Raw genomic sequence first — 26,359 nt, forward strand, 5'->3', positions numbered from 1 at the left:
TGCCTAAAGACATGAAAATGAAGATATTACGAGGACTGCTTTTTAAGTTTTGTTGTTTGGAATAAATACAGGCAATCTAATAGATTATCACCATTTATTGTTTTTTTTAAGAATTCTTCGCGATATTTACTCCAAGTTTTTAGTGCATGATTTTTTGGACAGTGGTCCCTGAAATACCCATGGATGCCTCTATTTCGCGATATATCACATGACGGTCTTCGAGGATTAGTTGCTGCACGGCTTCAATATTCTCTTGCGTTACGACGGTTTTTGAACGACCATCACGTGGCTGGTCACTGAAGCTAGGGTGTCCACTTAAAACTTCTAAATACCAGCGTTCTATAATCCTAAGACATGGTCCTGCAAAACTAAGTACAGAAGTGATCTCCTCAAAACGCCGAAGTCGCGATAATTAACTTCGTTAGTTGTAAAAAAGTATCGCACGGAAATTTTCCTTTAACATTTCCATTTTTACAACCGACTTGTCACCTTTGAATAGACGATACAATAAGACTATTCGACCAATCTGAATAATTTCTTTTGTTTTTGAAATCCAAATACAAGGAGATTAAAATCCCATATGGTTTTTTTTTTCAATGATCGCGGAAAGTTTACAAACGACAGAACTGTAACCTTAAAATATACATTTTTAAAGTGTTTAACGATAAAAATTAACTATGTCATTTACAAAGATTTATGTTGATAAAAGTAAAAATTAGAATTGCTTACTTCGTAGTATTCACAAAATAGGTTGTACATGGTTGTACGAAGTTTTTTGTTACTTTTGTTCAGAGTTTTCAGCATTTTTCAATTTTTTTTATTATTCGAATAATATTCGAATTATTTGAAAACTCTTGTAAAATATTCGAATTATTCGAATAGTAAATTTGTCGAATAATAACATTCCCTACTCGTAATACAATTATAGTCCCTAAACAATGTTTTCCGCATTCTTCTGATAATAATTAAATTTCTGAAATGTTCCCTTCAAATTAGGACTTCAAATAACCGACTTAAAATTTTCCTTGTTTCAACTAAAGTTACACTCACATTAATCTTTTCAAGAAAACAATAAAACGTATAACATCCTTTGAATCATAATATATTTAGCTGCCGGCTCTTCGTCCATGCGAAATTGCTTCCCGCCTTTTTAACACATTAACTGCAGCTTTAAGTCTAATTACTTATTTAGTGAGCTCCATCTTCAATGATTGACGATCTCAGTTGTCATTCATGAGCAACTAATAAGTGGTTGCATCTTAATTACTAAACACTAGCTGGTAACTCTACTAGCCCTTTTTTGATAATATAGTCACCTCATTTACTTTAATGTCTGTTTTAAAGATTTTTACGACTCCATTGCAATATCTGTTTCTATATTTCCCACTTAATTATGATTGCTTTCTTATTCAATTGAATATTTATGATATAATTATGTACTTGTAACTTGTAAGAAATTTACAAAGGAATTTCCTTGGACTAAATGACAGAACAGGATGTTAACTTTATGGAGTTGCGCTGAAAGCCATAAATAGAGGAAGCAATAGAAATATAATGGGATTGCATCAACGTACTTCGAGAGCACAGCATTTATAACAGACATTAACGACCAAGGTAAATCGGCCATTAAAATTTAAGTTATTATATTAAAGCAGTACCCAGCAAGAGTGATCGCTCGCTAGATCTTGCTCTATGGTAGGATTCCAGATACCAGGACCCAGGCATTAGTGACAGAGGTGGTGGTGCAGGGTCTCCGTCCGATGTCGGTTTTGTTTTCAGTTTTCAGATCGTATGTTAAATGTTAATCCATACGATCTGAAAACATCTTTAGTCCAAATCAGATACTTAACTCACGAATTTCGTTGTACTTATAACTTAGTTAGTAGTTACTACTAATTATACATAAAATTCTAGGCTGCAAAGTTTGCAGTTATTAATGTTCTAACTTCTAATCAGGACATGGTCAGCGGGCACATTCCTGCGTGCAATAAAAGTTTCCGATGCCGTCTGTTTATAGGACCAGCTATCAGTTATCATTATCACTCCCACACAACACCGACCGAGTTTTATGCCACCCGCAATCTATCACCATGTCTATCTAGGCTTTACCTATTATTGTATATTAAGTACGTGGCGTCTTGATGGCGTCCGTTTTTAACTTTAACCAAAGATTTGACATTTTGCATTGTAGCTAAAGTTATAGTTAAAGTTACAGTTAAAGTAAGTTGGTGCAACCCACCCTAAATGATGTATCTCCGCGCCGCCATCTGCCTACGAATCAATTTCTCCGATGGTACATAGTGTCGACCTCCCACAACATCAAACACTTTAATTCCTTATTTAAAGCATTATTTACACTGCCAATATGTAAATACAGCACACCACGCTTAATGTATTTAAATGATTAACATTACCAGGTACGGATGTGACGAACAGCTCGTAGTAAACGCACAGGATGTAGTATTTAGCGCTTCGCGATTATAGTGCGAATTTAAAACGGCAATTATTCAAACGCGAGTGCACACGAGGAGTACCTTGACCCAGTAATACTCCCTAAATATGTTCTAGTTACGATAACACTACCGGAAGGCTGGCCGGAAGCCCAACAAAGAATCCGTTATGTGAGTAAGGCAAATATTTCGTTTAGATCGGGCCGGTTGGGTGTGAATATCGATATTTTTAACGACTTTACTATGTTTTCTATTTGTTTTTTTTTATGAAATAAGGGGGCAAACGAGCAAACGGGTCACCTGATGGAGCAACTTCCGTCGCCCATGCTCGCAGCATCAGAAGAGCTGCATGTACGTTGCCAGCCTTTTAAGAGGGAATGGGGTAGGGGATTAGGCCTCCGGTAAACTCACTCACTCGGCGAAACACAGCGCAAGCGCTGTTTCACGCCGGTTTTCTGTGAGGACGTGGTATTTCTCCAGTCGAGCCGGCCCATTCGTGCCGAAGCATGGCTCTCCCACGTCTAGTTTAGTATCAGTTGTTAAAGAAGGGCTCCATTTTCTTGATATAAAGTAGGTTTAATTCTACTAAGCTCTCTACTTGCGTCGTCTCTACGCTATTATCGATTACCTACATTGCATGGTGTGCATTATTACGTTCTAAATTGCTTTCTACAACTGAAGGATAGAATGATGTTATACACGACCGGTAAAAAATATTATACAAAATGTTGTGCACTCTTTTTTCTGAGTTCGAATTTTCACTATTAAGTCCTAAGTAGAGCGTCAAAATTGGCATACCAGTACCAGTAGCAGTGAGAATCGACAACTTTAGTAGAGAAATTTTGGTCCCAAAATTGGACGCCAAAATTGAGGATACTCACTTGAGCGTTCGTTCCATGGTGGAGGTGCGGAATATTTCCTCCTGATCGAGAGACAGCACGCAGTATATATCACGTTGGCAGGCGGCTCCATTGCGGGCTGGTAGTTGCTTTGCTTCACCTGTAACAAGAGAATAGGAAATATTACGCAAAGGTTGGAGCAGAGGGAGCTACTAGCACATACAGTTTATTTTTATTCCGTGAAAGAGCCATGCTTCGGCACGAATGTGCCGGCTCGACCGGAGAAATACCACGGGCTCACAGAAAACCGGCGTTAAAGAGTGCTTGCGCTGTGTTCCGCCGAGTGAGTGAGTTTACCGGAGGCCCTATCCCCTATCCTTTTCCTTCCTTATCCTTTTAGGGATATTTCCTTCCCTACCCTCCCCTATTTCCTTCCCTACCCTCCCCTATTCCCTTCCCTACCCTCCCCTATTTACCCTATTCCCTCTTAAAAGGCCGGCAACGCACCTGCAGCTTTTCTGATGCTGCGCGTGTCCATGGGCGACGAAAGTTGCTTTCCATCAGGTGACCCGTTTGCTCGTTTGCCCCCTTATATTTCATAAAAAACAGTAAATAATCTGACCTAAATCCGACATATTGCACACGTAATAGAAGAATATTGACAAAAACGTTGTCAAACGTCGAACACAATATACTCTGTAGCGTGATTCGTGAAAACATTGCAGGAAGGAAGCCTAAAATATAATTTTGTTGTTCGAAAAACTTCCTAATTTTGTCATTCATCGTTGTCGTGTATTTACATAACGTAGCGAACTAATATCACTGACCACTTGACCAGTGATCACAAAACACGATATCGTGATCTACAATTACCGGCGTCACAGTTCATTCATACATGGTTAATGGCTAACGTAATACCTACAGCCAATATAATACAGTACTAGATGTTGCTCGCAATTACATTTGATGAGTAGGAAAATTTGTGCTTTTAGTTGGGTCCCCCCCAACAGTCCGGAGAGGGCCACTGGGGTATGTGGGACTCCCCGGGGCGGTGAAAGCCGCGGCCGGGCCACTAAAACCTCTACGGTATTCCTGCTTTTCTGCTTTAGGTAGAGCCACGGGATACGCGGAATACACAAGCGCGAAAATTAATGATACCTAGTAAACTTCAGCTGTTATACAAGGCAATTCATTCTATAAGGGTTTGCGGTCTTCCTTGAGCATACATCGGGACCATGAATGGTGACGCGACACCATCCAACTCAATATCTCTCGTATTAGTAAAAAAATCTGCAATATATAAAAATTCGTCTTCATACCCATACAAATTGCCGATCCGGGCGTCTGTATGGGTATGAAGACGGCATTTTTTTGAGTTCCCAGCATTGTTCTCATAGAAAAAGTTGTTCATTTTGACGCGGACGGGCTCATTTGTCTGTTTACACAGACACACTGTATAGATTCTATATAGTATTTGGCTGATATGTGATTAACAAACATAAGTACCTAACATTTCAGACAAAGACAAGAATAGGCGTAAGTAGGAGTAATCGTAAATTGCACTATCAACTTGTAGTGAAATATGGGCTTAATTATACTGAAAAAGTTGTTTTTTTAATGAAGTGAACACGTGTCTCGTTGCTCAATGGAGCGATGTTGCGACCTCGTCGAATATCACTTTATAAGGGTAAAGCAGTCGAGGCTATCGCACCGCACCGTAGTATTTCGCCCAGAACTTGAAACAGGTGTGGCGAATTTCGTATTTTCTGTTGGGGATTAAAAACAACTATGTAACAAAGTCTCAAACTAATATTTTTCATTGAACACAAGCCCAATAATTATTGTCCTATTTAATTTAGATGTTCAAATTACTGCTGTTAAATTATAAACGAATCGTTTTGATATAATAGACTGAATTTTGGAGTTTTGAACAATATGAACGCGAAACTTGTACAATATACATACTGCTACCGTATTATTCTAATATTATTTAGCAGAATCGACCTGCAGAGTGCCAATAAGTAGCAGGATTGCATGTTAGAGCTATGACTGGAATACTTATTGTATGTACTAAGCGAATCTAAATGAATAGGTGTTATACGTGCATCGCCTTGTTCCTAATACGTTTATAGTGGACGCTAAACAAGGATTATCTTCATCTAACCAACTGGGGACCTACTTTAATACAGCACGACGTATTCCAGACAAAAGAGGATCAAAAATTACATGAACAAATTAATAATCCATGGGCATACTAAAATCATAGATGCAAAAGTGTAACTTTTTCGCGGTTGGCCAACACCTCGTAGTGAATAAATTAAAGTTAAAGTAATTTAAGGCTTTAAATAAAGGTTAATGAATACAATTATTTTTTATGATGCATTCTGAACCATGAAACCTTTCAAACAACCATTATTAGTTTACCCATACGATTTTTCCCACGCACTTTTAATGGAATTCGTTTAAATGGTGTACATGTGAGTCTCCTTGTGTTATATTTTTTTACAAAGGGCAACAATTGCGAAAAATCACATTCAATACATTGCGCTGTAGCATAAGTATCTATTGGGTAATTGGCAATTGCACATTGCGTAGAGAAGGCATTGACAATTTTAGAAGTACTTTTTCTCAGTTATCTCGTTATTTTATAAAGGCTTCATGTTTCGCCATGATTGCAAATCTGTCCGTAACATGCTCAATCGACGTCGATCATGGACAATCATTGATGATTTTACTTGTCTACATGTTCGTAATCGCTTGTATTTGTCCATCAAGGATCAACGTGCCACAGCCCACACTATACAGCTGAGCGAAATTAATTTAAAAATGTTAACCTTGCGGAATTGTGTAGGTAATTGAGACTCACAGGATGTGAAGATCATGTCGACGGAAATTATGATACAGCACTTTTCAGTAGGGATAATATTTCAATGTTTGTTTGATCTTTTAATTGGATAAAAATATCTAGTTATTTGGACTTTGGAGTAACGAGCTTCCTCACAGTTATCCTTAACAACAGTATTTTGCTGAATAATTTTGCTCAGCCAAGTCGACAAAATATATTCTTCCCATGCTACGGATACCAAGAAATAGATCTACTTCGCTACTCATTAAGGCCTCAGGGGATAATTTCTAAAAAAGAAAAGGCACGGCCTCGCACGCAACTTACGTGCTCGTCTTCCGAATCACTCCCTAATAAGCGCAGACAATTTAACGGACATTTTGACAAGATAATACGATAGACGTAGAAAGTATGTTTAGCGACGTACGGCGTACGAGCGAAACCTTTCACTAAATAATGTAACGACATACGTCATTATGGCTGCAATTACGCCGACAATTATGGCGATTGTTGGGGTCAAACAAAGACCTTGCGTCGAGCGTGTACACAAATTTGTAATTGGAGTGGGAGAAACTCGGCGCGTAATTAGGACGCGAAAACGGCGATCAAAATGGCGGTACCCCATACCGAACTGGATCGTGGGAGTGAAACGGGACCTCGGAGAATGCTCCGAGGAAACGACGATGGTGCTACTCACTCGACTAGCAGATCACAATAGCAGCGTCATTAGCGTTTCCACACTCGTGCGTACTGACTACTGTGTCGAAACCGAGAGTACGTTGGCCAAGCTTTTTAAAAACAAAGAACGCACTGGGAACAATTCTAACGCCTCGGAGTTTCTTTTCTTGTGAAAAATTTCTGTAAAATCTTATGTTGCTGCATTGTTTACCGTAGCAGCTGTGGTAGCAGCGTGTAAAATGCCTGTTTCACACTCTTATAAATCGATTGGATGATTCAATCGGAAGTTTTGTCGCTACCTTTTACCGAGAGACAAAACATGCAAATAATATATCATCTCCAGGAGTTCGATCAACAGGCTAATCTAATAGCTATTCAAAGAAGCTGCTCCTGTCTGCTCACCAGCAGACTTGGGCCACAGTAGTAATGAGAAACAATATACAGACACTCACAGATTTCCTTTGTCAATCTCTCAGTTTGTCCACTATAAAAACAAACGTCTATGGTGGCCATGCTGAAAAGTAAGTTGACGGTTCGTTCTCTGGTTTAGCAGATGACTTGACGATTTCACAAGGCACAAACCAAACTTCTCCGTACTGTGAGCAAACAATGTCGAAACTCGAAACCGTTGGGCGGTGCAATCGTTTACCGCGATTATCTGTAATCCCACATCGTACCTTTTGCTCGTTATCGACTTCGCGCCAATTAAAAACCTTTTCACTCAATAATTAATCATTTTTAACGCAATCCCTATGTTATTATTCTTTGATTTATGGAATATTTTTAAATGTGCGTAACACATATGTTATGCACATTTCGTGGGATTAGAAAATGAAACTACAGTAACATTCTCTGCTGCCTACGTAGAAGGTTCAGGTGACAGGTATCTAGGCCCTCACCCACGTAGGACATGCAGAAAGGTGTATTAGCTAATCTAAAACCTAATCAAATTATGTTAGCAGCTGTTCACTACTTACCTACTACTTGTAATTACCTACTTGTTATATTTACGAGTATTTTTATGTTCCAATGCAATCCCTATTTCGTAAAGATTAAATAATATACTCAAAGATCTAAGGGACCTATCAGACAGAGAGCTACTTACGCTATATTATGTAATATGTTATCTCGTATGTTTGTTCTTGTAAAAGGGTCCATAGAAATACAAGGATGAGTATGCAGCGGCGATGACGCGGTGGCGGTTAGGTGCCGCTGCCGCTGCGGCGCGTGTGTAAACACGCTAATAAGAACTCCTTTAATCCCAACCACGGATAGGTTTATTTGCCAAATTCTGTATAGAATTATAATATCGTTGATTACTTGATATTCGTGTTACAATGAGGCCCGCCCACCGACCAGTGGGCGGTCGTCATTACGCACGCCTCATTTAAACAATATTTATATGGATATTGGTATGGACATCCATATGGATTATGAAGGCTCAGTTAAGAAAAGCCCCAAATTGCGCAAGAGTTGTGTGCCTAGATTCTTGTATTTAAATTCAATTATTAATACTGTTTGGATTTGGTCCGAAATCCGAATCCTATACAAAAATAGTAGTCTCATATTATGTAGTATGTACGATTTCCCATCCCAAGCCATCTCTAAGTTTTACCAATCAAAACAATTTTAACTTTGGTTTAACATTGTATAAGAATACAAATGTGGTTTCATTATAATTTATCGATACTTCATCGAAACTAGATTAAAACAGCAGCACATTACTGTTTTCTATAGAAAGTAAAATATAACTTACAAGCACGATTTATTTTGTTACAATAAAACATTGACTAGGTCACTTTATATAATAATTAGTAGCTAAGTACATATGTATTTACTATAAACTACAGCACCTATTTCACACACTAACAATACACAAAGCAGTGAAAGAAAAACTTCCAACTAGTTTCAAACACAATAACGAAACGTACCATAGTCCATAATACAACAGTTAGGGCCTGTTTCACCACTTCCTGATAAGTGCCGCATAGGCTATCCACCACTTAAGAGGAGTCCACACCACCCTTTTTTCCATACAAACGTTGTCCCCTGTTTCCTCCCTGAATAATGCTAGTAGAGTTATAATTTTTTTCCTGAATATTTACGGCCACTAATACAATGTCCCTATGTTTTCTTTCTTTCATAATTTAATTATTAAATAAGATATGAACGTTCAAAAACCCAAAAAAATGGCCAGATTTTCCGCTGTGTTCAAACGTCCAGAAAACAGATTTGGCTAGATTATAAAAAAAAAAAGCAAAACATAGGAACACAGCTCAAGCCTTTTTTTAATCTTTAATGAAAAAAGTACTTAAATCGGTTAAGTTTTGGAGAAGGAATCAGGGGACAACGAATCGTTGATTTTCTGGATTTTCTGCAGTTGTCTCTATCGCGTTCTGCGGTATAGGCTTGAGGTAAGGGAGACAGCTATAGATATTACACGTACTTTTTTTTCATTTCTCTAGCCCCTGGTGTATCCTCTTAACTTGACAAATAGAGTATGGAAAATCTGTCAAAAAAGTTGTAAATAGCCTATCTGGCACTTTATCAGGAAGTGGTAAAACAGTTATTGTTACAAAACAAAATTAATACCTAATCCATACTAATATTATAAGTGCAAAAGTGTGTCTGTCCGTTTGTCTGTACTCTGTTACCTCTTCACGCATAAACCGCTCAATCGATTTTGATTAAATTTGGTATGAAGATAAAGTCCCGGGAAAGGACACGGGATACTTTTTATCCCGGAAAAAAATATAGTCCAAGCGCGATAAACGTTTTATAAACGTTTTCTGTGCAGCAGAGTTGCGGGCGTCATCTAGTTAGATAAATTGTAGAATCGGATTATACTAAAATAATAAATATATTATACACAAACTTCAGTCATTTCATAAAATTATATATAATTTTATTGACTTTTCATATATTATGTACCTATAATTATGGACATGCACATGAATATAGTAACATGACTAACAGTGATTAACATAATACATTTTCATATAATAACAATAGGAAAATACATATTATCTAAATGGCCTTGTAATAGCACCTCATTAAAACATTACAATTTACACGTATGTAAATTTCGTTGCATATTGCTTACGTCAAGATTATTGCATTTGTCATTCGGAGATTTAACCGAAATAATATGCAAAGTACCTACATTGTTGTATGAGTGGTTTTGAAATACATAACCGTATATTATGTACTTGCATAAGTATATATTTTGTTTTATCAATTTCCCACAAATCACAATGCTACGAAGGTTACTGATATCCCATAAGATAGAGTCTCAACCTCAGTCTCAATACTTACGTCTTACGCCCTTCTGGTTATTTGGGATTAAATGGGTGATTTCGACTAAAACACTTTTGATTTAAAGCAATCCCAATCTTTTTCAGCATGCGGCGCACTTACAAGTCAATATTTTGTCACAGCGCCCTACTCTACCTAGCTATTAGAAAAATATAGATAAATAAACACCTTTAATAATTATATAGTACCTGGATGACCGAGCTTTGCTCGGTATAGCAAACACTCATTGACTTCGTGTCCGTGTTACTTAACAACGAAATCTGCGGGAATAGCTTTAGCTGTTGTTGTGTCGTTAAAGCAATTAGTTGCTCACAAAATAGTATTATTATTCGCCAATAGATGTCAGAAAGAATCATATTTTTTACCGACTTCCAAAAAGGAGGAGGTTATACGTTCAGCTGTATGTATCTTTTTTTTTTTGTATGTTCAACGATAACTCGGCCGTTTGTGATCCGATTTTCAAAATTCTTTTTGTGTTGTATAGGGTTTAACTCGAATTTGGTACCATGTTCACGAAAGTGGTGATCTGATGATGGAATCCTGGAGGAATCGAGGGGACTCCTTGAAATTTGTATGGAAACATATAGTGATTTCAATTTTTTCTGAAGCATTCGAGGTAAATGATACCAAAAAGTAAGATTTTGCACCAGGTTATACCCTGGATCCGAAGGTACCCAACAGAACTTTTGAATCCTTATAGATACAGGTTCGGGGATTTCGGCGTTGCTTAAACAACTGAAAGCATAAGCCAACACATCAATTTATTTTATCATCATCATCAAAATCATAATTATGCCATGGGTCATCACATTATGACCCAATTATTGATGCTTTTCGTGATATTTTGCATCGAAGCAGATGTTTTTGATGGTTATTTCGCTGTTTGTGGACCGATTTTCAAAATTCTTGTGTTGTTGTACAGGATATAATCTTGATTTTATATAATAATTACAAAAGTGGTGAGCTGATGATGGGGATCTATGAGCAATCGAGGGAAATCCTTGAAATTTATCAAATGACTCATAGTGGTTAAAATGTTGTTTGATGTTTCTAGTAACTTAAACATACGTTACGAATAAGAGAAAGTTCATACAAAGGTGTCTCTTGGTCCAAAGGCACTGAACAGAACTCCTGAACCTTTAAAGATTTTAAATTGCAGCATCGCTTAGATATCTGCAAGCATTTACCACAATTTCGCTTACACTAACATAATGTGAATAGTTAACATTCGTAAATCTATACTAATATTATAATTCTGCAGAGTTTGTTAGTTTGTTTGTTTGTTTGTTTGAACGCGCTAATCTCAGGAACTACTGGTCCGATTTGAAAAATTCTTTCATTGTTAGATAGCCCATTTATCGAGTCTGACCTGTCGAAAGTCTGACCACAAACAGCAAAGTAAACATTAACTCCTCCTTTTTTGAAAGTCGGTTAAAAAAAGTATCTAAGATGTTGACCAATGATGTAAGGTATCATCATGCCAAATTTCATTGAAATCGGTCCAGCGGATTCAGAGATTAGCCTGTACAAACAAACAAACAGACAGAGAAACAAAAATTTCAAAAACAGTTAAAATGTGTTCTATTACTCTTCTAATATGCCCCTGACTCGTTTTTTCAAGTTTATTTTCAATGTACAAAAATTTTACCTCTACGATTTTAATATAAGTATAGATAGATATACAGTGTGTAACAAAAACTAGTGATAATACTTTAGGGTGTGTACGTGTTCCTTGTAGAGAGTTTACTGTGAAAGTAGCAGCTCTGAAAGACGAACATTTTTTTTCACTTTTGTATGGGCAAGGGCCCGAGCGTCACGAGTTTCCCCATACAAAAGTGAAAAAAAAAATTGGTCTTTCAGCGCTGCTACTTTCACAGTAAACTCTCTACAAGGAACACGTACACACCCTAAAGTATTATCACTTATTTTTGTTACACCCTGTATACAAGAATTGCTCGTTTAAAGATATAAGATGTATGTATGTAGTGAGGTTAAGCAAGTAAATAATAATAAACAAATATTTAATCATCTGCCTGCCTTGTATAATAATTTTTGTTATGGATAATGATGGAGGATCGACTCACGGCATTTCCACGGCGCACCAGGGCGCCGCGCCGCGGAGCACAATTTGGGAACCCCTGATTAAAGTATCGCTCGAGGAAGGCCTTGTCCCGGGGCTCCGCAGAGAACACTTTGAGTAGAGATCTAGTGGACTGGGGAATATGGGAGACCGGAGAAGCTTCGATGAAAAGCAATGAAGACGAAATGGAGATAAAGGTGACGTGTAAAACATTCCCCGTTTTCGTCGTAAAACCCACTGCTTCCATTCCTTCCATTAAAGTAACACCACAAAGCAGCGGACCTTGAATAGTTAGGACATTCGCTATATAAAAATGTTAATCCTTATTAGTTATTAGAAAGGACTAATGGGTATTATGTTTGATGTAGATTTTAGCAAACTCTTTCTATACTAACTTCTAACGCCTCATGTAGATCCACTCCCAGATCCGTGCCATTGTGATTCACAGCGAGTCGCGTAGAGAGTGAAATCTGAATAGATGTGAATACATTATGGCATTTCGGTAACGTGAGCATTCAGAGGTTGTCGACCCTTTTCATACTTATTTTTACATGTGTAACCGATGCGTAACCGTGACGTAAACGTCCCGGACGAACATCGATATGAGTTATCATTGGTGCCTACCGTAACATCGATAATGTTAAAAAATGTGATATTCTAAATTTGAAACAAACGTTTTCAGAACTATTCGTTGACCTACCACCGGTTCGGAAACCCTGCCAGAAAAAAAGGAGGAAGAATAATCACGCGAGTCAATTATTGCAAAAAATATTAAAAAAAAATGCTATAAATTCTTGTAACACCAAAAAGTATAATAATTATAAACGTACTTTAATTTGCACATTTATTAACCTCAATAATGTTGAAAAAATCGAAATCCTAAATTAGGCAACAAAAATATAAATTCCATTCATAATAACACTGTTTTTATTTTGTATATAAACGTACATAATACATAATATAAATCTGAATGAAAAGATATCATTGTTTTAAGACGTAATAAAATAATCTTTAGGATTTGAATGGAAATGTGATCACGTGAGCGCGCGACCGCGACAGTTTTTCATGAACGGCACGTCGAGTTTCCATGAATGGGTGCGCTCAATGGAAAAGGCTAGCTCGCCTCATTCACCCGCCTATAGATAAGTACACTCGGATCAATATTTTTATCGTACAACACTCGTTAATAATTGTGTCCGATTACATTTTGAAATACTTTTTTACGTAGTTTAAATTTTATAATATTTTTTAAATTTGAGAACATTTAAAGGTTAATTATAGTAATAAATGACTGTGAATCTTAACCAAATCAGATAATTATTACTTATTGAATACTAGTTAATAAGTAATAACTTATTTTTGGCAAATAATAATAATAATAATCTTTATTTAAAACTTTTAGCATCTGTTACAATGTGTAGTTATAATATGACCTAGAAGTACAATACAGTCGTATATGAACTTACGAAGACAATAAATAACAGATTTTACACATATTATATAACTTTGGCGCCTGCACTAGGCTGAGCCTGTCCTGCAGATCACCAATATATTTTCCTTCTTTTAGACATATAGTTTAGTTAAGATTTAAATTAAAAAAACAAGTATAATATTTGAAAAACAAATAAAAGAGCCTCTGGCTACTCATTAAAGATTTTAAATTTTAAGTTTTAAGTGCGCGCTGTGTGTGTGTGTGTGTGTGTGTGTGTGTGTGTGTGTGTGTGTGTGTGTGTGTGTGTGTGTGTGTGTGTGTGTGTGTGTGTGTTGTCTATCTATATATCTCTCGTAGCAATTGTTCTTTTTCTTGATAATAAAGAAAACAAAGAAAAATTGAAGTAACTTAATAAAAATTATAATTAAGTAAATACTGTTTAGAATTATTCTCGTTACAAAAATAATATTGTAGCTTATAATATATTGGGGTACCTCAGACAACTTACGTTTGATACTTTTCATAAAAAAGAAAATATTATGTCTTATTATTATGTACATACATTTCAGATGTCTGAATTCGCCGATTTTATTGTACCCTGGAAATTCGCGACCCTTGGCCCGGCCGCACATTATCCGAATTCTGATCAGAAACAGTTGAATTTCGCCGGACCGCCTCCCCGCACACTATCCGAAATATCCTTCCGGCGAGTTCGAGCTCACTCGACTCCGTACAAAATGTAAGAGACAGCGCGGACGTTCAACTGTTTCTGATCAGAAATTTCGGACAATGTGCGGCCGGGCTTAATGTAGTTATCAGAGAAGTTGATTCCTGGGCAGATGACAGACCAACATCATTTGGTCGGATCATGTCAATTCAATGTTAATTATTGTGATCTGTCGGCTGGGTTTGACGTAACGCGACCAATATACGTAGGTCCCCCACCTAGGAATCAATTCCCTCGATGGTACCTGCAACTCGATACCTGAGGTCCTTCCAGGTTTTTGCACTCAGCGGTCAGATGAGTCAGTACAAAAAGTAATAACTAATAGCATACAATTAGCAGCAACCCAATTTGGGGTTGACTAAGTGATGTTAAGAACAAAGGTGCAACGCAGATAAGGCCCGCCGGAAGTCGCCATAAGCGTCGCCGTTTATCGTTCTACACTAGTGGTCCCCAACCTATTTTTCATGCGGGCCACAAACATGTTTTGGTCTTGGTGTCGTGGGCGGCAACAAAAATTTTTTAGGTTTAAAAAATAACGTTCTTCAAAATTAACGATTTAAAAGTGAAAAAAATTCACGACTTTCACGATGACTTTACATTATTTTGTCGGTGGGCGTGAATTTCAAAATGGTTTAACATCACGCGGGCCACAAATAAAGTCCCGGCGGGCCGCGGGTTCGGGATAGCTGTTTTACACGATACACGCTGTTTCATATTAAATCATAGTTTTTCTCGTTATGTACAGTTACATAGTACAGCTACTTACAGCTACATAGTATAACGCTCATTTCATTCAGAAGTACTTACTAGATTTTGGAGTTGCCGCGTTTTTATGGTAAAATATAAGTTTAAATTTAGTAGATTTTTATTAAAAACAATAGAAAAGGGGATGGTAGCTTGTAGCGCTGCCTGAGGATATTAAGTATTCTGCATTCTGCAATCCCTTGAGTGGTATAATAGGTCTACCAGGATCTCATGGAAAATTTGGATGGAAGATTTTCAAAAAATATCTTTTATCATTGGATATATTTTTTACATTTGCATATGTATCACACACAGAATCAGCCGCTATAAGGAAAAAAAAGTATCAAATGTATTACTTCAATTACCCCAGTATTGATAGCGTCAATTTCTTTTTTCCCTTTTTGCCATCAATCCTGGTAGACCTATAAATTCCTACTTGTACAAGAAAAGAAAACAGTTTTTGCTTTTCAAGCTTTTTTCATAGAGTTCATAATCCACAATTTATCTATAATTTTTTAAATTTAGGGTTGTTGAGGAAGTGATTATGAGGAAGAGGAGGAGGAAGAGGAATTGTCACGCGCAAATTTTGAGGATGCGGATGAGGAAGAGGATATTTTATGAGGAAGAGGATGCGGATGAGGAAGCGGAAGAGGAAGCGGATGAGGAAGAGGAAGATAGAAAATTATAAATACTAGCGGACCCAACCCAAACTTTTGTCCTGTCTGTACTTTGTACATAACTTACTAGGTACATACATTACACAAAAATTAATTAAAAGGGCATTTTCCAGTGAACCAAACTATGAATCTAAATTCTAAACCATTCTCAAAACACACACAATAAAGAATCATCAAAATCAGTCTAGCAATAAGGGCCGCGCTACATCGGAATGACAGCGGCGAGGCGAGCCGAGGGTTGCAAAATTACGTAATTTTACCGAAAACGCTGGAAAAATACGCGTATTTTACGGTAATTTATATATATTACGGTAAAATTACCGTCTACGTATGTATGCGAAAAGTATAGCGGGGGATGAGAAGAGCGTGTAGTTGCAAGTTGCAACTTGCAACATACTTACGTTCGGCGGGGCTAAAATTTGAAGAATCATGATATGAATCATAATATGATTCATTTTTCTAAAATCGCAAAATGCAACTCTGCTTGCAATTGTTTTGACTGACTGCACTATACGTGCATTTAGTAAATTATGCCACGAAATCAAGTAAAAGTGTGGGATTATTTCCAAGTGCTAAGTGAACATGACAAAAGGAAACATGTGATGTGTATATTTTGTAATACGGAGTACAAAAATGCTAATGCTACTCGGATGACAGAACATTTTGAGAAGTGTAAAAAGTGTCCTAATGATGTTAAATTATTATTTATTAGTTATTTTTGCATAATAGTCATACGTTCAATGCCTTGGTAGTTATCCAGTTCATGAGAAATGAATTTACAGAACATAAGAATATTAAGTCTTATGTTTTCACCAACTTCAGTAATATTCGTCTGGACATATACATTTTGACTATTTCTTTTTTAAAGAAGACTCCAATTATTACTAACTAAAAAGGTAAAATACGATTTAACTCTTGTTAAATTGAATTTTACCCAATTTTACCGTAATTTACGTAATTTATTTATATTTTACGTAAAATATGGTAAAAAACCGAATTTTACGAAAGTAATATTACCTCTTTACATCCCTCGGAGCGCTTTCAGTGTCATATATATGACTAGCTGTTGCCCGCGACTTCATCCGCGTTAACATAGTATAATAACAAAGATGGATAGTTTTCTCCTTTTTGTTTTTGAGGTTCCTTATACAAAGGGTAAAAACGGACCCTATTTAAGCAAACGTTAAACGCGTCGTCAATAAACTTTCATGTTTCTAACTCAAGAAATGACGGACTTTCATTGCAACTTTCCACCCCTATTTCACCCCCTTGGGGGTAGAATTTTCAAAAACGCTCAAACACGTATCCAATCATTTTTATCAGTAACCCAAACATAAAATTTAATGTTTCTAACTCAAAAAATATCGGAGTTTCATTCAAACTTTCAACCCCAATTTCACCCCGTTGGGGGTAAAATTTCCAAAAACGCTTAAATACGTATCCATTCATTTTTAATCAGTAACCCAAAAATAAAGTTTCATGTTTCTAACTCAAGAAATGACGGACTTTCATTAAAACTTTCAACCCTTATTTCACCCCCTTCGGGGTAAAATTTTCAAAATTCCTTCCTTAGTGGGTGTCTACTTAATAAAACAACCCTACTCACCAAATTTCGTGGCTGTAACTTTTACAGTTTTTGCTCAGCGATGATGAATCAGTCAGTCAGTCAGTCAGGGCATGTAATTTTATAAGTATAAGATTTTAAACTTTATCTTCATTATTGTAATACATAGTACCGCTTGAGAAGTCTACGGCCGCCCGTGGCCGCTGTACTATGTATTACAAAAATGAAGATAAAGTTTAAAATCTTATGACACTGAAAGTGCTCGCGTCGCCGCTGCCATTCTGGTGTGTCGCGGCCCTTAGGCTGTTTAGACACACGCCGCAGCGGCGCCGCTGCCGCACGGGTGCGGTGCGGCACCGCTCCGGCGCCGCGCCGCCGCGCCAGAGCGTGATTGGATACGCGACGCGCATGCGCAGTGTAATTCCTCATAAATTCCTCTTAAATTTTGAGGAAGCGATAGCGGAAGAGGAATTTTTATTTATGAGGAATGCGGTAACGGTTGAGGAACCCAAAATATTGCGGAACTTCCTCATTATGAGGAAGCGGAAGAGGAATCCTCAGCAACCCTATTTTTAATACGCTCTACCACTTCCGTCATGGGCGTACCGAGGGGGGGGCAGGGGGGCAGCTGCCCCCCCCTTGATCATGTTGACGTCCCTACTAAGTATATTATCTATTACTTTATCTATAAAATTTTAAAATTAAGAAAACGAATTTTTGCCATTTGTTTGCAATACAATATTTTTACAACAAAAAATTATAAATTTTTTATTCTTTATAAACACCTAGCTTATAAAAAATCTTTGCCCTTAAAAAATGATTTGCCCCCCCCTGGCCCAGTACCTGGCTAATTTGCCCCCCCCCCCCCCCGCTGGCCGAGAACCTGGGTAATTTGCCCCCCCCCCCCCCCCCCCCCTGGCCCAGAACCTGGGTACACCCATGACTTCCGTTTTATATATACTATCAGAGAAGTTGATTCCTAGGCATTCTAGGCATCTGGCAGACTACCCAAAAAATCAAACAACATCCTTCTCTCTTCACAGTCACGCCCGTCTTTCATATGGTAGTTTTTTCTTAGTCAATAAATATACAACATTTTAAAAATCGTCAGGTGTCTCAAAATGCTTGGGTTAGTCGACCCTTAAGTCAAACTCATCCGACCAATCACAGCTAACATTGAATTAACATAAGCCGACCAAATGATGTAGGTCTGTCAACTGCCTAGGAATCAATTTCCTTGGGTATACATATACAGTCTACTTTTCCACGACTATCTATTTAATAACTGCCCAAAAAATAACACAAATATACATGGGCATACCCAGGTTCTGGGCCAGGGGCGTTCTCCAATTAACCAGTATTCATTTAAAGCCTTGGTGCGCTATATATGTTTTAAATTGTAATTTTCCATCTTTTTAGTAAAAGATGACCCCGTGCGAGTTTCCTACGCCGGTTCTTCTCGCCGGGTTAGTTCCCGAACCGGTGGTAGGCACCTTAGTATCGACATTCGGAAATATTTTTGTAAAAAATTACTCTGAATAAATTTTGATTTGATTTGAATAAAAAAAAAAATTGTAGTTGTGAAAATATTGTATTGCAAACAAATGGCAAAAATTAGTTTTCTTCATTTTTGATTTTTATAGATAAAACTACTAGATAACAGAGCAGACAGAATTAATATACTTAGTAGGGACGTCAACATGATCCAGGGGGAGAGGGCAGCTCCCCCCCCCCCCCTCGGTACGCCCATGCAATTAATATATTATCACTAAAGCTGTTTTAGGGTTCTGTACCAGAGTAAAAGATCTTATTACTGAGACTTAGCTTAGATACAGATATTATCTCTCTTTACACTGTTTGTCCACCCACATTCCATCACCAACATGTATTTTCTTAACCATCATAAATATTTTCGTTCCTGCAAGACTAACGAAAGAAATGTTTGTGCCCATGTCTGACTCGTGTTTTGCTAGATTTTATTTTGTTTATTCATTGTCCATAATAATATTATTAAACATGTTTTGTATGTGTATGTATATCCATAAACCATAGCCAGCTATTGAGCAACTGAATAATAATAGTAAAATTATAATAGGCCACATAACAACATGTCTTTTACGTTTATCAGTTGCAAATAGGGTTATCAAGTTTGAGCATAACTTTAGTGTTTAGGTACACAGTAAGGTTCATTGTATGAGATAGCGAAATAGCGAAGGAGTGGAAAGGGTCGTGCCCTGGAAGGCATACTGCATTCTTATCTCAGACACACTTTGCCTTATCTCAGGATTTATGTTCTCCCGTTGATAACAAAGAAAATCAATCACTTTATACGGGCATATTTATTTCACTAAATGTTTACTCATAATTATGAGTCAAATTCATTTTATTAAATATTTTCAATGTTGCTTAATTTAAGTAAGAAAAAGTTCATAATTCACACCTTAAGGCTGTGTTTCCACCAGAGATGTGTTGCGAGGAATGTGTTTTTGAGAACCAATAGCATTTTTTCATTGACGTGAGCTTGCCGTGACCTCGCTCAGCGAACAATAAGAGTATCGAGGGATTAAAATATTGTATATCTATAGATAAACATGAATTAAGTAATGAATAAAGATGTTAAAAAGAATTGGCTGGTTAGATGTAAAAAAATTATCATGAGACAAGCTAAGCTAAGCGCTTCACCTGCACAAATGGATGATTTTATTTGTTAATTTTTTTATAAGGTTCTACAAGTTTTGAATATAATGAGATTATATTCAAAACTTAAAGCACCATCAAGTATAATAAACACTTACAAAATATGTTAAATAATTGCAAATACATTTCCACCAACATAAGCAATTTAGTGGTATATGGTTGGTAAACTCACTAAGGGCAGATTCGACCAAACTGGAGTAAAATTTTACCCAAGTATAACTGTCTCCTAATCTAAGAGTAAACTGGTTTTGCGTTTTTCCAACTTCTAATCCAAGAAAAAGGTAATTACACGGGAGTAAATATTTACACGGGCTATTTTGGTGGAGTAAATATTAAACTGAGAATAGTTGCATAACAGGGTGTCAACTGTCACGGTCGGTGTCATTGTGAACTATAATTGACATTTTATTTCATACTCTTTGAGTAACTTGGTAAAATGCAAACAATAATATCCTAGAGTAAATTAAAGGAGTAAAATTATTCTCATGATAGTTATACTCGTGTAACTTCAAGTTTGGTCAAATCGGGCCTAAGTTAGATTTAATCATGTGTGGTTTAGAAACTAAATATCTAGTAACATTTTACTATATTTAATACTTTTGAATAAAGGCCTTAACAGTGTTTACAAAAATTGAGAACATCAGCTCAACTTTTACCGATGTTGCCTAGAGTTTTTTTTTGTTTTTAATAAATTAATTTAAAGTTTTGTATAATAATAAAGCTAAAATAAAATATACTGGCAAAAACTAACAATTCTAGGAACAACTATAAAATAAAGTAGGTTACAAACAGGGCCTGATAAAACTAATTCAAAACATATATTTGGGCAAGTATATGACTGAAATACTGTTACATAATTACTTTTGATTGGATAATAAAGTCTAGGTACGAGATATCTATCTAATCTAGCGAGGTTTACCGCGAGTTCATTGTGTTCTTAGCAATTCATTCATAACTTCAAGAGCTGTCAAAGCAGGTACTGACAAAAACAAAGGGCGATGTAATCAGATAAAAGTCCATCAAAACATAGACGTAAAACCAAATTGTTTCACAGTTATGCCCTAGACTCGGGGATCAACTACAAGCGCGAGATTTTTTTCATTGAGAAACCCCTGGATTCTGTATACCTCGTACCACCTGTTCCTCACGGACCCACAACACATCATAGAATTTCGCGAGCTCCGAACGACAAAAACTTATAATATTTTATGCGGGCAGCCTCAATAAGTATCTTACATCAGCTTATAATCATAATACATACCGATCTTTATTTTCAATCTCTCTTCTACTCGCACTTTACGCGTTTCGTCCGCCATGTTAAATCCATAACTGTTTATCTCTTTCATCCGCTGTTATCTCTTTCGGAACGAGCCCCTCGGCCGGCAAGTCCCGCCACTTCCGGAGTGTCGTAATGTTCTACTTGAGCTTGTTTTTACCGAGGAAAAAGTAAATAGCTATACGACCACAAAATTAAAATGTCCAGCGCGACTGATTATACGCACAACACAGCCTTTTACAAATTTTGAAAACATCGCTTCTTACTTTAGATTGCGCATGTGCTCAGTTTTTGTCTTTTCTAAAATTTATCAATGAATGCACTTCGTGGTTGGCTAGCCTACGAAAAATCACTTCACAGTAAAAAGCCACACAATTAATCACTATTTAATTATTTATTTTTGTCAATTATATTGGCAAATAGATTTACACAACGACAGTTCATCAATAAAATATTTTGTTCCATTGAATGAACAAAAAGTATGAATGGACATTACGTCACGTCACAGTATTGCGCCTGCGCGGCAGCAAATTCACGCACAGACAACCAATTTTCTTGACAACTTGACATTTATTACAAATGACAAGTCGTTACTTGTTGGTTTGACACATTGACTTTTTTTTCATATAATGGCACTTCGGCTATAAGCATGAGTGTCGAGTATAATTTTACGGGAAAACAATATTCTTTAATATATTTTTTTATTATATTATCGTCAGGTCAGTCACGTCCAAAGTCTAGTCAAAGTCTAAGTATAAAGTCAATACAGGCAAGAAGTCAAGTCGGTCGATTCAGTAAAGTGGTAGGACGCTTTACTGAAACATTTGATGGAGTTTTGGAGGGAACACAAAAGAGCACGTTTCTGGTTACTACATCACTTTTCCACACTTGTGCACGATAACGAATATTTAATGGTTAATATCCTACCAATATTACACATTAAAAACCCAGATAACACAATTTTAGGAAAATAATATAAAAACCATAATAAAAACCCAACATCACTCTTTCACATTCTCCCAAAAACTCCGACACATTGACTTACGGCCGTTCCCAATATTCGATCTATCTCTGGTTTTGCCCTACTAGAGATAGGAATACCTCACATTAGACATTATATACATATATTTTATGTCAATTGTGAGCTATTGCTATCTCTAGTAGGGCAAAACCAGAGATAGATCAAATATTGGGAACGGCCGTTAGAAGCAATGCTTAAACCATTGGCTTTTCCTTAATCATTGGATTGACATTAGGTACCTTTGACACAGTTTGACAGTCACGCTTTTTTTTTTCTTATTATGGCACTTCGGCTATTTATCCATGGCCAGTGTCGACTGTCGAGTATTAACTATTAAATATACTCGACAGTCGACACTCTTATGGCGCGGCCATGCCGACTGTATGGGAGCCGCAGACTCGATCGCACAAAAAGTTTGTCATTGTCAATGTCAATTTTAACATTTTGTGTTCCCTCTAAAACTCCATCGAAAGTTTCAGTAAAGCCAAAGCGTCTACCACTTTACTGAATCGACTGACTTGACTCCTTGACTGTATTGACTTTTTACTTCGAGTTTGACTAGACTTTCGACCTGACGATATAAAGAAACGATGCTGAAAATTGTATGCAACCAGCAACAATACTGTTTTCCCGCCATTTATAATACTTGACACTGGCCATTGTTACATAGCCGAAGTGCCATAATAAGAAAAAAAGAATAAATAATAAAATTAAAAAAAAAACTTTGAAAAATGAAAAGTTATTACTCGTTACAAAATACGACCTATATAAACATTTTGAAACAAACAAAATAAGAAAATGAAGGACTCCTACACTCATACGTTAGTACACTCGTTTATGTTGATGAAAGTATTCCGGGGCCCTCGGACGAGTCTGAAGATTACAAAAACATATTGAGCGAATATAACTCCCAGGTAACACACTCATGTGATTGCAGTAAATGTGTCGATACATCCTGCAAGTGCTTACAACAATCAGGGGGTGTTCAAAATTATATCTTAGACGGTAAAGGAAACATTGGGGCTTATAAATTGAATACAATATTCGATGTAAATTCAGGCTTCATTAAAGAATGTAATGATCTTTGTTCATGCTCCGAATACTGTGGAAATCGTCTGGTTCAAAAAGGCCCGATAGACTGTCTTATGGTCCAAAGCTGTAAAAATAGTTTAAAAGGTTTAGGTTTAATCACATGTCAGGCTATACACAGAGGTACATTTATATGTGAATACGCTGGAGAATTACTAACGAGGGATCAGGCTATATTCCGTAATAATCTTAATCAACAATCTGGTAAAATGAATTACATATTTTGTTTACAAGAACACTGTAATGGTAAAACCTTACAAACCTTCATCGATCCCAGCTATATTGGCAATATTGGGCGGTATATAAACCACAGCTGTGAGCCTAATTGTAAAATTATTCCCGTTAGGGTAAATTCTATGATTCCAAAACTAGCTATATTCAGTAGCGAAGATATTTTGCCAGGAACTGAACTGACATTTGACTATGGTTGTACCAGCAACATTTTTGATACTGAACAAAATGTTTGTAGAAAAGTGTGTCTATGTGGGAGTCCAAGCTGTAGGGGTATAATGCCATTTAATACTTACTGAATTTTTATGTAGTTTAATAATAAATTTATTATTGTGACATCAACATGCTGTTTCCTTGCATTCACTGTCATATTATATGTCATATCAATATTCTCCAATATGATGTGTGTAGTGTGCACTGAGCAACATCTTACTTTACTGTTTAAGTGCTAGTAGTGCCCTCTGCTCCGACTTTTGTATAATAACTCCAATATTCCCTATTCATTACAATGATTATAATACATTCGCCCATATAATTTAGGAATTTCACGGAAACCATACATTTTCCACAAAAAATTGCCTAAATACCCTTCACAGGGTTCATTCTTCATGTGTGCCAAATAACATAAAAATTACTTCAGTAGCTTTTAAGATAATAAGCAATTTTATACAATTTTCCCAGTTTTTTCCACATTTTCCTCTATTTCTTGGCTCCAATTGGTCTTAGGTTAATAATTTTTAGCCTATAGCCTTCCTTGATAAATGGGCTATCTAATACTGAAAGAATTTTTCAAATCGGACCAGTAGTTCCTGAGGTTAGTGCGTTAAACAAACAAACAAACTCTTCAGCTTTATAATATTAGTATAGAATACTTCATTACTTTAATTTAACACTGACAATCCAAAACAGCTAACAGTTAGACAAACATCTAACTTAGGTGCAATTATTAAATACGCACAGTGCATACCACAGAGCTAATACTAAGTAGCTCCATGGTGCACACCCTCTTACTGATAAAGATGTATAAAAATCGGCCAAATGCGAGTCGGTCTGGCGCACGAAGGGTTCCGTACCGTTATAGAGCGAAAGTAGGCAAAAATGTTGTTTTTTGTATGAGAGCATTTTAAATATTTATTTTATTTTAATATTATTATTAAAGTACTAAATACTTAAGAATGCCATTATTGATTACGAGCAAAAAAGGCCAAAAAAAATGTTTATTGTACGGGAGCCCCCCTTAAATATTTATTTTATGTATTTGTTATAGCGGCAATAGAAATACACAATCTGTGAAAATTTCAAAAGTCTAGCTAAAGTGGTTCTTGAGATACAGCCTGGAGACAGACAGAAGGACAGACAGACGGATAGACATCGAAGTCCTTCCGGTTTGTCCACAGAACCCTAATATTATATTATCATAACTATTTAGAAATTATTGTCAAAGTCTTAATGATTGTCAAATTTCGTAATCATGAAATCACAAAATTACGCTCGTGTGAATCAAACACGACTTTTGTATGAAACAGAATGCACTCAATGCAGCAGAATTTCTGCCAGCCGAAATTCTGCGACTCACAACTCACAAATTACGCTCGATTGTCTTCACCCTCACTCTATACAATATGCTGATTGCTGAATGCTGACACAGCAAACATTGTTCTGTTGTTTAGCAAAGAACTGAATGAATCTATTTGCCTAATACCATCTTTTAACTACCTTCTACACCTAAACACCAACTCAAGCCAAATAATTTTTATAAGTTAGACGTGTCTGTCTGTCGGTCTGTCTGTCTGTCTGTCTGTCTGTGGCATCGTAGCATCCAAACAGGTGGACCGATTTTGATCTAGTTTTTTTTGTTTGAAAGCTGACTTAATTGAGAGTGTTCTTAGCTATAGTTCATCATCATCAGCCTGCTCCATGCTGAAAAATCGTGGTTCATCTGGTTCCTGAAGGGCCGATTAGCAACTTGCAGTCGTTTGGTGGGCTTTATTGCATTCTAGTTCGTGACTTTTATGAATATTTACACATTAATGGAAAGTTGACCTGGTGCTGCAGCATCACCTGGTAATCAATAGGATCTAGGGTATGTTATTCGAATATTCGAATACTTGTTTTATTCGAATATTCGACGATTTTATTATTCGAATATTCGCCAAATTATTTTTCGAATAATTCGAATAGTAAAAATATTTTTTATTTTAAAATGCTATCAAACATAAAATTAACATGGAATAAGAACATAATTAAGTTTATTACAGAAAAATAATATTATTTATGAATATTCTACGTCTTTAATGATAATACTATAATATATAAATCTGTTTTTAACCCCCGACAAAAAAGAGGGGTGTTATAAGTTTGACGTGTCTGTCTGTCGGTCTGTCTGTCTGTCTGTCTGTGGCATCGTAGCATCCGAACGGGTGGACCGATTTTGATCTAGTTTTTTTTGTTTGAAAGCTGACTTAATCGAGAGTGTTCTTAGCTATAGTTCGTCATCATCAGCCCGCTCCGTGCTGAAAAATCGCGGTTCATCTGGTACGTGAAGGGCCGATTAGCATCTTGTAGTCGTTTGGTGGGCTTCATATTTTGCATTCTGTAGTTCGTGACATTTATGAATATAAATTACACATTAATGAAAAGTTGACCTGTTGCTGCAGCATCACCTGGTAAGGAGTAATCAATAGGATACCCAACTCC

The 26,359-nt window shown here is 36.6% G+C and overlaps 2 protein-coding genes across 2 annotated transcripts in view; one reads left to right on the plus strand and one right to left on the minus strand.

Moving 5' to 3' along the window:
* Window positions 1-21,850, minus strand: part of LOC121729913 (GTPase-activating protein) — a 46,710-nt gene extending 24,860 nt beyond the window's left edge. The window contains exons 1-2 of the mRNA XM_042118621.1: window positions 21,307-21,850; window positions 3,332-3,449 (exon numbers count right to left, since the gene is read on the minus strand). Coding sequence (XP_041974555.1) covers window positions 3,332-3,449; window positions 21,307-21,391 — 203 coding nt within the window. The 5' untranslated portion in view covers window positions 21,392-21,850. The remainder of the gene's footprint in view (window positions 1-3,331; window positions 3,450-21,306) is intronic.
* LOC121729527 (histone-lysine N-methyltransferase SETMAR) lies at window positions 21,635-24,004 on the plus strand. Its single transcript, XM_042118066.1, has 2 exons — window positions 21,635-21,650; window positions 23,138-24,004. Exons 1-2 carry the CDS (start codon window positions 21,635-21,637, stop codon window positions 23,959-23,961), a joined length of 840 nt encoding a protein of 279 aa, XP_041974000.1. The 3' UTR covers window positions 23,962-24,004.
* The last annotated feature ends 2,355 nt before the right edge of the window (window positions 24,005-26,359 follow it).

This window comes from Aricia agestis, chromosome 8 (genome assembly GCF_905147365.1).
Source record: "Aricia agestis chromosome 8, ilAriAges1.1, whole genome shotgun sequence".
NCBI classification, from domain to species: Eukaryota; Metazoa; Arthropoda; class Insecta; order Lepidoptera; family Lycaenidae; genus Aricia; species Aricia agestis.